Source organism: Sus scrofa, chromosome 12 (assembly GCF_054392235.1).
Source record: "Sus scrofa isolate SSC_HxYL_T2T_F1_AM1 chromosome 12, Sscrofa_HxYL_maternal_Yorkshire_Landrace_v2.0, whole genome shotgun sequence".
In the NCBI taxonomy this organism is placed as follows: domain Eukaryota; kingdom Metazoa; phylum Chordata; class Mammalia; order Artiodactyla; family Suidae; genus Sus; species Sus scrofa.
In genome coordinates this window covers 56,853,888-56,867,952 of record NC_139394.1, presented here as the reverse complement: position 1 = coordinate 56,867,952, position 14,065 = coordinate 56,853,888, and the positions used below count along the sequence as shown (strand labels likewise).

Here is a 14,065-nt window from a genome sequence, read left to right as displayed (position 1 = left end):
TGAAAATGACTTTAAGGAGAGGGTGGAAAATACAGGTGAGAAGAGAAGGCAGCCTTTAATGAGGTTAATTTTCCTGCTGATAGTATTTGTAAGCTCAGAAGTAAGATCAGGAGATTAAAAAATATATATTTGCATCGTGCTTTCCAGATTACAGGCCCTTTCACATACCTCTTCTTTTGGAGCCTTGTGGTAATATTGAGACAATCAGGGTTTGATTTTCTCCAGTTTACAGATGAGGAAACTGGCTCTGAAAGGTCAAATGAGTTTAGTCATTCAAGTCTCCCCTGTGACTTAGTATTAAAACCTGGGTTAAAATCCAGGTTTTATGACTTCTAGTGCTTTCCTTTACTCGGGGCTACTTCTCTTTAAAGACGTTGTTGATGAGTAAGTGGAATAGCTTATTAAGCCTGAAAGAAACCGCTCTCCTTGGTCTCATGGAAAACATGTGAGCAGGTGCTGCTTAATAGTTTCATACCTACGTTGTGATTGGAGCTGGTGAAATAGTTAATTGGCACTCCTCCCTTCCCCATCCCCTCTCTGGGTTGGGTAGTAGTGATTTAAATTGTGAGTGCCATGGTTTAGTACCCTTTGCTCTCCTTGTGTTTCCTTCAAACGTCATGTTTTATGGCCGTTAGCCTCTTGGTTGCAAAGTTGGGTCCCTGGTTTTCCATCATCCTTGTATTGGAACTTAGGATTTTTCAGAATCCAACTCTGTATCGTAACTTCTTGGCTTAAGTCCCTGAATAAATTACTCCATGTCCTACTCCAAGTAACGTAGGTAAGACTGCGTATGTCCCTCAAGTATATGATGTAGACTCATTTCGCTCTGTTACTAAGAGGTGATTTTGGTGTGCTGCAGGTACATAATGCTGGAAATAAACTTGGGAGACGTTGTGATATGTGTTCCAATTATGAAAAACAGTTGCAAGGAATTCAGATTCAGGAGGCTGAAACAAGAGACCAGGTGAGTTTCCTTTGGGGGGGGGGTGCCAACCTGGTGAGCTGTTGCCAACCTGGTGAGCTGTTATAGTTTTCATTGGCGGTGCTGGCCCAGGTTGCCTTCTCCCCCTCCCGTTGCTTTATGGAGTGTACGCATCTTGTTAACTCTGAAATAATCAGGTACATGCAGTGTCAGTTACATCTCCAGTGGGAACACACGATACAGCTTTTGCTTTTGTGTGTCCTTGCTTCATTAGCTTGCCCAGCGCCACACAGGTCAGCTCACCTGGCCCATCTCCGGTCCCAACCTGTTCTTCCTGCCCCAAGGCCTAAAAGTGTTACTGTCATGAACGTATACACATTGAAGTGCTTTATGATATGAAGATTTGGGGAGATAGAGGCTGACTATTGCCTTTAATTGAGTAAAATCAATTGGATATTATATCAATCAGTATTTGGAATCTTCATTGCTTTTTGCCTACTGCTTATGTACGTGTTGAATTGATTACAGTTTATAGGGTTACAGAAATTAAGATTTGGTAGATTACGCTGAAATTGACAAGCGCCTTTCTCAATACAGTGCCTTCTGACTAAGAACCATGAGGTTGTGGGTTCGATCCCTGGCCTTGCTCAGTGGGTTAAGGATGCAGCATTGCCATGAGCTGTAGTATAGGTCGCAGAAGCAGCCCAGATCTGGCATTGCTGTGGCTCTGGCGTAGGCCGGCAGCAACAGCTCCGATTCGACCCCTAGCCTGGGAACTTCCATATGCCACAGGTGTGGCCCTAAAAAGACAAAAGACGAAAAAAAAAAAAAAAACCCAAAAAACAAATACAGTGCCTAATATTGGGTTCCTTGATAACATTTAGGAGATAATGTAGAATTTCCTGAGAGTAGGCTTGTGAAAGTGTATGTAAGGAAAATATAATTTTTTCCTTATATTTCCAAATTGTTCCTTGACTGTTATGAAGATTGTTACCGTAGTCTTCAAAATAAGCTTAAGCAGAATAAATAAATCTTAGTTTAATGGTAGTTCAGTAGTTTGCTAAATATATTTTAATGGTTTCGGCATTATTTTCCTCCGTGTATGCTTTTTTTTGTAGATGACACAAAGGTAAATTTCTAAAGCTGTTTGTGGTGCTAATGTAGTTCTCATGTGGTGTGGGAATGGGCTAGCTCGGATTCAGTAGTCACTTCAGTAGCCATTTCACTCCTGCTTCATCTGTGCAGGCACTTTGCTGGGTTCTGGGTAGTCAGATACAGCGAGGATGCAGTGCTGCCCACAGGGAGCTTTCCCTGTTGCAAGCCAAGCCATCAGTTCAGTATAGTTTGTTGCTGGAGATGTAAAAATAGAACTGGAGGAGGGGCGGAGGGATCTGACTTAACTATTAGCTGTTAACTAGGGAAAGTAACAGTGAGCTAAGTTTCTTTAGAGCTGGAATAAAAATTAATTAGGAAAAGAAGTGGGGAAGGTGTTCAAAGAGAGGAAAGATGTACAAAGGACCAGCTGCAAGGAAGGTTACTGTTCTAGGAGGTGTGAATAGGTCATGTGGCTGGGCGTAGGGTGTGTGTGTGTGTGTGAAAAAGTGAGAAAATAGTAGAAGGAGCTACAGAGGAACGTCATGATGAGATCATTGAGGGAGGGGCATGCTGACAGAAAGGACCTAACTTTTATGCTGAAGACATTGGGAAGCATTTAGGGATTTTTAAGTAGGGAAATAATGTGATTCCACTTTTGTTTTAGAAATATTTATTTTATTAGATTGTCGATTAGAGGCAGAAGATAGACTGGAGTCAGAGAGGCCAGTGCCCTAGCCCAGAGGACCCAGGGGGAAAAGCAGATATTTTTAAATGAGAAAAACGTGAAAAACAATTTAAGTGTAAAGCACAGTACAGTCCTCAAATGTGATAACTCATTTCACTCCCTCCCGCCCCAATTGGCAAATCAGGGAAAAAGATTAGACTTAAAATTTTCTGGAGTTAAGGATTTTTAATTTATGAAAGTTCTGATATTTCCTTCTGACTTTTAAAATTGCACAGGTGAAAAAATTACAGGTGATGCTAAGGCAAGCAAATGACCAGTTAGAGAAGACAATGAAAGATAAACAGGAACTGGAAGACTTCATAAAGCAGAGCACTGAAGATGCAAGTCATCAGGTAAATGAGGGTTTTAGAATGTGACCTGTGGGAGATGAACTGGGTTGTTTAAAAAAAGGAGTTCTGAAAACATAGTGATTTTTTTTTTTTTTTTCTTGCCGTGAAGATTTGGCAGTTCTTTCTTTCCTCAGATAAAAATATCTCAAACTGATCTTTCTCTGGTGTCTGTTCTACAGATTGAAAAAAAAAAAAAAAGCAACTTTTGAAATAACTGATTTTAATTATTAGGAGGCTCTGGTTTTCCTTTCTCCTTTGATTTTTATTAGGTTTTTCTTCTGTACGAGAAACTTGTTGACAAGAAAGGTACTAGTTATCTCCTTTTTTTTGACTTTTAAAAAAACGTAGCATGCATAGGAAAAAACCCCAACATTGACAGATTTACCATACCTATATGAACTGACATCTGTGTAACCACATCAAGATTAAGTAATGAGTTCCCACTGTGGTGCAGCCAGCGGGCTCTGCAGTGTCTCTGGAGAGATGGGATGCAGGCCTCATCTGCGACCGGCACAGTGAGTTACGAATCACTTAGTAACTGCGGCTTGGATCTGATCCCTGGCCCCAGAATGCCATATGCTGTGGGGCAACAAAAAAAAAAAAAAAAGGAAAAAAAAGATCAAGTAACAGAACATTAGCTAGTACTCGAAGCCCTAAATTGCTCCTTCCTCCTTAGAGGTAACTGCAGTTCTCACTTTTAACACCATTAGATTAGTTTTGTCTGCTTTTTTTATCATAACAAATGAATCATCTAGTCTGTTTTCTTTTGTGTCTTTTTCTTCCCGTTCAACATTATGAGGCTCCTACTCACGGTGTGCGTGGCAGTTGTTACTTTCATTGTTTTATAGTTGCACCATTGTGTAGATGAATCATAATTTATCTGTCTTAATTAATGTTGATGAATGTTTGGGTTGTGTCTAGTTCTGGAGTAATTCTACTTCAGAATTTCTGTATAGGGCTTGTGGCTGGGTATATGTCTCGGAGTGGAATGCCTGGGTTAGAAGATTCCAAATATATGTCAGTTTTGTAGATAATAATGCCAAACAGTTTTCCACAGGGGTTTTATGAATTTATGCTCTCACTAGCAAGGCATGAGAAGAATTCATGTGGGTCCACAGTCTTGACAAACTTTGTTTTGTGTTATTTTAATTATAGCCTTTTTGGTGGGTGTGTAATGGTATTTCATTGTGGATGAGTTTGTATTTCTCTTAGGACCATTTAGGTCATTTAGAATTTTTCATGTCTTTTGGCTGTTGTGATATCTTTGTGTGTCTGTGTGTGTAATTACTTCTCAGGTCTTCATGCTTATTTTTCTATGGAGTTGTCTCTTTTTTTGATGAGTTTTTTGATAGTTGTTAAAATCTTATTAGAGCCTTTAGGTGATGTGTCCCAAATGTCTTCTAATCATTTTCAGTATCTTAATGATGTCTTTTTTTTTGCCATTTTTTTATGGCTGCACCTGCTGCATATGGAGGTTCCCAGGCTAAGGGTCTAATCAGAGCTACAGCTGCCAGCCTACACCAGAGCCACAGCAACGCCAGATCTGAGCCCCGTCTTCGACCTACACCATAGCTCATGGCAACACCGGATCCTTAACCCACGAGCAAGGCCAGGGATCAAACCCCCAACCTCATGCTTCCTGGTTGGATTCGTTTCTGCTCTATCACAACAGGAACTCCTTTAATGGTGTCTTTTGATGAACAGAAGTTCTTAATTCTAATACAGTCAAATTTGTTGAATTTTTTTTCTTTTTTTTTTTTTTTTTTGACTTTTCAGGGCCGCATCTGTGGCCATATGGAGGTTCCCAAGCTGGGGTTGAATAGGAGCTGTAGTCAATGGCCTACACCACAGCCAGCAACGCGGGATCCAAGCCTCGTCTGTGACCTACACCACAGCTCATGGCAACACTGAATCCTTAACCCACTGAGCGAGGTCAGGGATTGAACCTACGTCCTCATGGATGCTAGTCAGATTCGTTTCCTCTGAGCCATAATGAGAACTCCAGATCTTTTCTTTGTACTTAGTGATTTTTTTTTTTTTTTTCGGGGACCACAGCTTGCAGAAGTTTCTGGGCTAGGGATAGAACCCAAGCCATAGCAGCGACAACAGCAGATCCTTAACTACTGGACCACGAGGGAACTCCTATGATTAGTGGGGTTTTTTTGGGTTTTTTTTTTGTCTTTTTGCCTTTTCTAGGGCCGCTCCCATGGCATATGGAGATTCCCAGGCTAGGGGTCCAATCGGAGCCATAGCCACCAGCCTACACCACAGCCACGCAGGGATCCGAGCTGCATCTGCAACCTACACCATAGCTCACGGCAACGCCAGATCCTTAACCCACTGAGCAGGGCCAGGGATCGAACACGCAACCTCATGGTTCCTAGTCGGATTTGTTAGCCATGAAGGGAACTCCTGATTAGTGGTTTTTATCCTGATTTCTAAAAGAATATTTTCTTACCCTGGGGTTATAAAGATATTTTCATATATTTTGTAGAAGCTTCATTATTTATAGCCTCTCACATTTATATCTAAAATCCATCTAGAACTGGAGTTCCCGTGGTGGTGCGGCGGAAATGAATCCAACTAGGAACCATGAGGTTGTAGGTTCCATCCCTGGCCTAGCTCAGTGGGTTAAGGATCCGGCATTGGCATGAGCTGTGGTGTAGGTCGCAGACATGGCTTGTATCTGTGTAGGCCAGTGTAGGCCGGTGGCAACAGCTCCGATTAGACCCCTATCCTGGGAACCTCCATATGCCATGGGTGTGGCCCTAAAAAAGACAAAAGACAAAAAAATAAAAAATAAATAAAAATAAAATCCATCTAGAACTGATTTTTTTGTGTGTGTGTAAGCTGTAAAGAAGGGTAAGATTTTATTTTTCTCACAGGGATAGTGAGTTGCTGTTACCGTTTAGTGAAAAGCTCGTCTTTTCTCATTGCTCCCCAAGATCGTCTTTGTTAACCATCAGGTGGACATGCACGTGTGGGTCACTTTCAGAATTCTCTTCTGTTTAATCGGTCTGTTTGTCTATTTTTGTGGCAGATTCTGTGCTGTGATTTATAGTAAAGTTTTGTTTCTTTTTTACAGTTTTTATTTCTCCGCCAAGAACTATGTTTTCATTCATTTCAAGAGTATTTTCCATTACTTCAGGCAGTATAGTTAACAGTAGCTACTGTAAGATCAGATAATTCCAATCTAGGTCATCATGGGATTGGTGTATGTTGACTTTCTTTCCTCTCGAGAATTAGCTACATTTTTCCTGATTCTTTTTCTATGTTTGATCTTGGAAATTATGCATATTTTATTGTGAGATTCTAGGTTCTGTTAGTCTGATTAGGTTCAATTCATAAATTCTGTCTTGCCTTCTGTGAGTGATAGTTTTAGTGTCAGTTCATCTTTAAAAGCCTTTGCAGTGCTCCTTTGGATCTGTCCACATGTGTGTATGTAGCTCAAGAGTGAGTATGAAACTTGTGCAGAGGAGTTAGGGGATTAGAATTGGGGGATCCATTTTTTACTTCTCTGCTACTTTGCTCCTCACCTCGAAGGGACCCTGTCCTGGCCCTGTGATCAGGAAGTCAATTGTTTGTCCCGTGCTGCTGCAACTACTGCAGCTTCACAAGCTGGGGCAGCATCAGATTAATATAGCAGGAAAGTAAGGGAAAAAAGCCAAATAAGCAGGAAACTACCATATGAATTGTTTCTTCCCATTTTGATTTCCCTCCCTGAACTGTCTGTTTTTGCATATTTTTTAGAATCCTCAAATAGTTGCTTTTTGTATTTTATCCAGTGTTTTTAGTTATACTCAGGGGAGAGAGAAGCCTTGGTGGGTTCAGTACATCTTGAACAGTGTCAGAAGTCTCCGTTATTTTATATTTTGTTTACTGGATATATCTTTTTCTTTCCACCTTCATTCAAGAAGAGGAGTCTGACCAAGTATAGAATTCTCGGTACTTAGGTTATTTTCACTGAGCACTTTGAAGTTGTTACTCCATCACTGCTAGCTTCCATGTTTCTGATGAGAAGTCAGCTATCAGTCTTATTGTTGCTCCTTTGAAGGTAAAATGTTGTTTTTTTCCCTGGCTATTTTTAAAATGTTCTTTTTGGCTGTTGTTGTTAACATTTTTACTGTGATGTATATCTGGTTCTATTTTTCTTTGTATTTCTGCTGTTTGAAGGTCACAGGTTTCTCAGATCTCTGAGTTGATGTCTTATAGCATAATTAAAACATTCTCAGCCTTATGTCTCTTGAAACATTTGTTTTTATTGAGATATACATGCAGTAAAGAGTACAATTTGATGAATTTAGACATGTGAAGATTTTTGCCAGGGTAATTAATCATCACCTGCATGAAGATAGAGAGCATTTCTAATACACTCTTGTTCTTACTAGTAAACAAATACCCCTTCTGCCTGTGCATAGAGGCAGCCAGTGCTAACTTTTAATGCTGTGTTTTAGTATTGCTTGTTCATGAACTTCATATAAATGGAATCATACAGTACGTAGCCTTTTGTATCTGGTCTGTTTAATCCTTATGTCTGTGAGACTCATCCCTGTTGTTCTGTGTATCAGGAGTTAGATTTGAAGGCAGTGTGTGGTCTCCACGAATGTGCCACAGTTCATGTGTCCATTCCACAGTCGAGGGGCATGTGGATTGTTTCTTGGATTTGGTTGTGAATGAACACATTTTCTGGCATTTTTGTACAGGTCTTTTGGTAGACGTGGGTTAATTTCTCCACAGTGTATGTAGGAGTGAAATTATGGAGTTTTAGCATAGTTTATTTTTAGCTCTACTAGCTATTTCCATTGGCCATTATTTCTTTAAATAGTTGTGTATGTTAGACGTTACATTGCATCTACATGGCTTCTTTAATCTCTTTATTTCCCATCAGTTGTGTCTTTATTTCCTTCAGATTTGTTTTCTAATTCACATCTTTTCTCTTCAAATAGGTCTAATCTCTTAAACTCATCCATTGAATTTTTTATTTGGATACTTGACTTTTTTTTTTTTTTAGTTTATTATTTCCTTTTGGTTGTTTTTCATTATTTCTATTGCTCTGGATATTATAAATTCTGAACAGATCAAATACAGTTATTTTAAAATCTGTTTCTAATAATTAACGTATCTGGATTCATTGCAGGTGTGGTTTTTTGGATTTTTTTTTTTTTTTTTTTTTTTGGGTCTTTTCTAGGGCCACACCCACAGCATATGGAGGTTCCCAGGCTAGGAGTCCAATTGGAGCTTCAGCTGCCAGCCTATACCACAGCCACAGCAACATCAGATCCAAGCCACATCTGTGACCTACACCACAGCTCACGGCAATGCCGGATCCTTAACCACTGAGTGAGGCCAGGGATCAAACCTGCAACCTCACGGTTCCAAGTCAGATTCGTTTCCAGTGTGCCACAGCAGGAACTCCTGGTTTGTTTTTTATTGCAGTCCTCCCTTGTGCCTTTTTACTTGAGTGCCCTAGATTACATATGAAAATTATTGAAGTAGTCTAAAGCCATTTTTCTTTAGGCAGTCAGAGGCAGTCAGCTAGTTGTACTAACAATCCTGGGTCACCTTAATCCATTTACAGGAATTGAGATTAAATGAATTTGTGGAGGTTGGATTATTTTTAATTCTTCCCTTACTCTAGGGCGTGTTAATCCAAAGTCCATGTGTTTACCAGGGGTCCCTTTGCACAGTGGGTCTTCGACTCTAAACCTTTGCCGTCCATCATGGGGCTCTCAGATGCACTGCCCAGCTTCTTGGTGTTGCATCTGTTTCTTTTGGAATCGGCACATACTTCTAGGAAGAGCTGTTCCAGATGCTACACCCAGATCCCCACGTGTCCTCATTCCGGTCCTTGGCTCTATGATTCTTTTTTGGCTTCTTCTCCCATGTCTTCCTGTAGGTATCTTTTATAATTTGTCTAATCTTCTTAATTTTCCATCAGAAGATTGGTTCACATTACCTACTTTGCTTCTACTGGAAGCAGAATTCTGACATCATCATTTTTTAAATGTCTATATAAATTTATTTTGATTTCTTTTTTTTCTTTTTCTTTTTTTGTCTTTTTGTCTTTTTAGGTCACACCCACAGCATATGGAGGTTCCCAGGCTAGGGGTCTAATCAGAGCTGTTAGCCACCGGCCTACACCACAGCGCATGGCAACGCCAGATCCTTAACCCACTGAGCGAGGCCAGGGATGGAACCCACAACCTCATGGTTCCTAGTTGGATTCGTTTCCACTGTGCCACGATGGGAACTCCTATTTTGATTTATTTTATAGCTCTTGTGTATGAGTCCTCAACTTTCACATAAACCCCTCAGGAACATGAAAGCTACTTCAAAGGAGTTTTCTTGTGTCTGTTGCTCTTAAGTAAACCGTCTTAGCTGATTGCAGCTGTTCAGAGGAGATTCTTTTATACTTTAAACTGTGTGTGGGGGGGGTTGGTGGACAGAGTTTCACAATTTTTGTTGATTTTTAATTAGCTCCTTTAAGAATAATATTTAAAACTAGGTCACATGGATGAATATCTATGTCTGGAGACCCATATAATGCCAGTTGTTCATGTTTGGCAGCAGGTGACCCATCTCTTTTGAATGAGTGGTGAGTGGGTTTCTGTTCTGGACATTAAATAAGCAGGAAATGAAAGGAATGATTTCAAAATAACCAGATTCCTAACTGTATTTTTTTTGTGTGTGTGTGTTTTTTTTTTTCTTTCAAGATCTCTGCACTTGTGCTAAGAGCCCAAGCATCTGAGATCTTACTTGAAGAGTTACAACGGGGCTTCTCCCAGGCAAAGAGGGATGTTCAGGAACAGATGGTAAGTTCACATTTAAATAAACATTCCCTGTATTAATATATTCCACCTGCAGATAATTTGATGTGACTTGATCTCCCTGGCCAGAGTGGTTACTGTTATATTCTAACATTAGGAATGGACAAGCTTATCTAAAGACATTCTTTTTTAAACCTACTTCTCTTTTTTTTTTCCTTTTTGGCCACACCTGTGGCCTGTGGAAGTTCCTGGGCCAGAGACTGAATCCAAGCCACAGCTACACCCTACAACACAGCTGCAGCAACGCCAGGGCCTTAACGCAAGAACTCCATGTGTTGGAACCCTATTTTAAATGCTTTATATATTTTATCTCATTTTATCCTTATTGAGGTAAGTATTAGCTCTTCTTTTTTTAATAAATGGCTGCACCAGTGGCATATGGAAGTTTCCGGGCTAAGGGTTGAATTAGAGCTGCAGCTGCCAGCCTACACCACAACAACATGGGATCCGAGCCACCTCTGCGACCTGCGCGGCAGTTTGCAGCAATGCCAGATCATTAACCTACTGAGTAAGGCCAGGAGTCGAACCTCATCCTCACAGAGACCAGTCGGGTTCGTATCACTGAGCCACAATGGGAACTCCCTAAATGTACTTCCTGATCCAAACAAAAATTATCACCCTTAATTTGTTTTTTTGGATTTGAGAAAACTAAGCAGAATAAACTGCAGACTAACATTTAATTTTCAGTTCTAAATATAAGCTTAAAGTTGAAATCTCTCAATGCCCTAGTGTTGCAGTTTTTGAGCAGTCACTATGCTTTTCCTGGACAGCTAATTTATTTAAAACAACCTCATTAGGAGTTCCCATCGTGGCTCATTGTTAACGAGCCCTGCTGGCATCCACAGGGACTCGGGTTCAATTCCTGGCCTCGCTCAGTGTGTTGAGGATCTGGCATTGCCGTGAGCTGTGGTGGGGGTCACAGACGCGGCTCAGATCCTGTGTTGCTGTGGCTGTGGCGTGGGCCTGCAGCTGCAGCTCCAGTTTAACCCCTGGCCTGGGGGCCTCATGTGCTGCAGGTGCAGCCCTAAAAAGACAAAAGACAACAACAACAAAAAACCCTCATTAATTTCACAGGAGTTAAAATAAAGTGTGCACCATGATTGTTGTGGTGCTGGGGAACTTCCAAAAGGCTGTCAATTTTGAGAGGAATCGGAGCAGAGAGTGCCTCGAAGAGGAACTGGCTGGAACCCCTGGAGTACTGTCCCCAGCTTCAGGCCTCCTCCTCACCGCCAGGCTCCACTTGCCTGGTTCTTCCTTTTTATCAAAGTTGGAACCTGCATCGGATGACCCTTTGTAAATTCTTTCAGAGTTGGTCTTGCTGAGATAATCCTACAGAGTTGCCTCTTGTCCAGCTCTTCTAGGGTTGACAGAAAAACAAACAAACCCCAAGCTGTATGATATCTGTTTTTGATTGGCGTTGGGTCGGCATCTGAATGGCCTGTGAGCTGATTTCTAAATACTAGTCCTAGTCTGTTGAGAAATCATTGACCAGAGAGAGGTTCATATATTTTCATAAATTAGAGAATATGAAATAGCTGTTGATCTCAAAAACACTGTTAAATACTAACAAAGTTTCAGAGTGCTTAGGCTCCTTACATGCCTCAGTCCCCCCTGATCTTTTTCCTTTTCTTCTATTATTTTTAATTTTTTTGCTTTTTAGTGCCACACTGGCAGCATATGGAGTTTCCCAGGCTAGGAGTCGAATCAGAGGTGTAGATGTCAGCCTACACCACAGCCACAGCAATGCCAGATCCAAGCCGTGTCTTCGACCTACACCACAGCTCACCACAATGCTGGATCCTTAACCCACTGATCAAGGCCAAGGATCTAACCTGCAACCTCACGGTTCCTAGTTGGGTTCGTTTCCACTGCACCACAATGGGAACTCCTCCTTTTCATCTTTTAAAACCTATCTGCCTTTGTAAACATTCTTCAAATTGATTCCACTTAAAATGAATGCATTGCAGGTGACATTGAAGAACCACTGAAATTAAGGCTGAGGTCTTAGGAATTCTGAAACCTTACTCACCATTTTCTTGAAATTACCTTGAAGGGTATTTATGCTGAGAAAGAAAGAAACTCTATTTCTTATCCCCTTTCAGAGAGGAGTAGCTGTGGTAGTGGTTAGGATCTTAATATTTCCCCCTAAGTGTTTATTTTTAAAAATAAACACTTGATTCTTTTTTAGTGGTGGCTTTAACTTTATTATTTTAATTTTTTTTTTTATTGAGGAACCAGTCAGAGATCGCTCATGATGTTTTGGTGTCCTGTCACTGTAGTCTCCTTTAATCCAGAATGGTTACCTACTTTTTTTTTTGGACTCTCATGACATTAGCATTTTTGAAGAGTCCAGACCATTTGCCTTGTGGAAGGAATTTGTCTGATTATTTCCACATGGCTCGACTCAAGTTAGACATCTTGGCCGGAATACCACGTGGATGAAATGATTCAGTGGAAGGTTCGTAACAAGAGGCATGTTGTGACGGTGGTTCCGTGGGTGGTGATGCTGTTTGATCGCTCGGTGAAAGCGGGGGCAGGATAGTTTCAGAATGACTCCTGCATTAATACTGCGACCAACAGCAGACCTGCTAGGCGAAGTTCAGCATTTCTTTGTTGGTTCTCCGTATCCGTGGGTTCCGCACATACGGGCACAGAGGGCGACTGACCTTGACTGGAGCATCCCGGGGTTTAGATGGGACGGTGTCCTGGAACCAATTGCCTGCAGGCACCACGGGACAGCTGTAGATGTTTTTACCCTTAGAATATATCCCAGATAAGGGTTTACCGTCTGGGTGCTGTGTGCAAAATTACTTGCATTGATTTTTCTCTCTGCGGTTGTGGTAGCAATTTAATTACACGCAGAAACAAAATGGAGCAAACCGTGTATTCCATTTTTGGATTTTCTTCTTCTTTGATTTACTTTTTTGTTTTCTGAGCATGGAGCGTGGTTCTCGGGTCAGAACCGGAAGCGTGTATCAGCACTCACACGTTGCACTTTCACTCCCTGCTCCTGTCCCCGTGTCCCCACCCCTTCCGCACATGATCGTTTACATTTACTTGTGGTTTATCCTTCTGTTTTTCTCTTTACAAAATTAGCAAATATAAACCCGTCTTTCATATTCCGTAGGAAGTGGGATGCTAGTATTTTGTTGTAAATGGGTTGAAAAGTGAGCATAAAGCACATTTGATTCTGGTCTGAGAGCCAGGAGAATTAACCAGAATTTAAGCGTGACCTTCGCTACCTACCAGCAGCCTATTTGTCTTTCAGGATACAGTGAACACCTTCTCTGGGAAATGTTCTCGAACCCTCTTCCCTCATGAGGCACCCTTTGTCCTTTCATCACTGCCGTACCCATTCTCTGTTAGAGCACTTGTATGGTTGGGTAACTTTTGGTTGACTTCTTATTCCCTCCATTGCACCATGAGCTTCTCCAGGGCAAAAGTTTGTTTTTCAACCCTCTATATCCCCACAGGCAGCAAAATGCCTAGTGTAAAGTAGTAGCTGCTAAATAAATGTTGGGTGTGTGCGGAATCTCCATTTACGTATATATCTAAGTTCAGTGACTTACTAGAAATACTTTTGTAGAATTTTATCTTATACTCAAATTAGCTCGACTTTTATATTGATATAAATTCATATGAAATACCAAAAATTGCTTTATACATCAGTAAGCAGAATAGGAGCATATTCCATTTTAATAATGAGCAAGTGGGGTTCCTGCTGTGGTGCAGTGGGTTAAGAATCTGACCACAGCGCTTGGATCGCTGTAGAGGTGTGGGTTTGATCCTGGCCTGGTGCGTTGGGTTAAAGGAGCTGGCATTGCTGCAGCTGCAGTGTAAGTCACAGCTGCAGCTTAGATTCAGTCCCTGGCCTGGAAACTTCCATTTGCTGTGGGTGTGGCCATTTAAAAAAAAAAAAAAAAAAGGTGAGGTGGTCCCATTGTGGCTGAGCAGTATCCATGAGGACTCAGATTTGATCCCTGGCCCTGCTCAGTGGGTTAAGGATCAAGCGTTGCCATGAGCTGTGATGTAGGTCCAAGACGTGGCATGGATCTGGTGTTGCTGTGTCATTAAGTGGGCAGCTGTGGCTCCAGTTCTACCCTTTGCCTGGGAACATGCATATGCCACAGGTGTGGCCCTGAAAACC

The 14,065-nt window shown here is 41.3% G+C and overlaps 1 protein-coding gene across 25 annotated transcripts in view; it reads left to right on the top strand.

The window, feature by feature from the left end:
• RABEP1 (rabaptin, RAB GTPase binding effector protein 1) overlaps positions 1-14,065 on the top strand; it is a 265,849-nt gene that overhangs the window by 239,050 nt on the left and 12,734 nt on the right. For all 25 annotated transcript variants that reach the window (XR_014821745.1, XR_014821741.1, XR_014821746.1 and 22 more), the window contains 3 exons: positions 860-964; positions 2,978-3,094; positions 9,805-9,903. Coding sequence is in view for 11 of the 25 variants with exons in the window: in XM_084985855.1 (XP_084841981.1) it covers positions 860-964; positions 2,978-3,094; positions 9,805-9,903 (321 nt within the window). In the remaining 14 variants the exon portion in view is untranslated. The remainder of the gene's footprint in view (positions 1-859; positions 965-2,977; positions 3,095-9,804; positions 9,904-14,065) is intronic.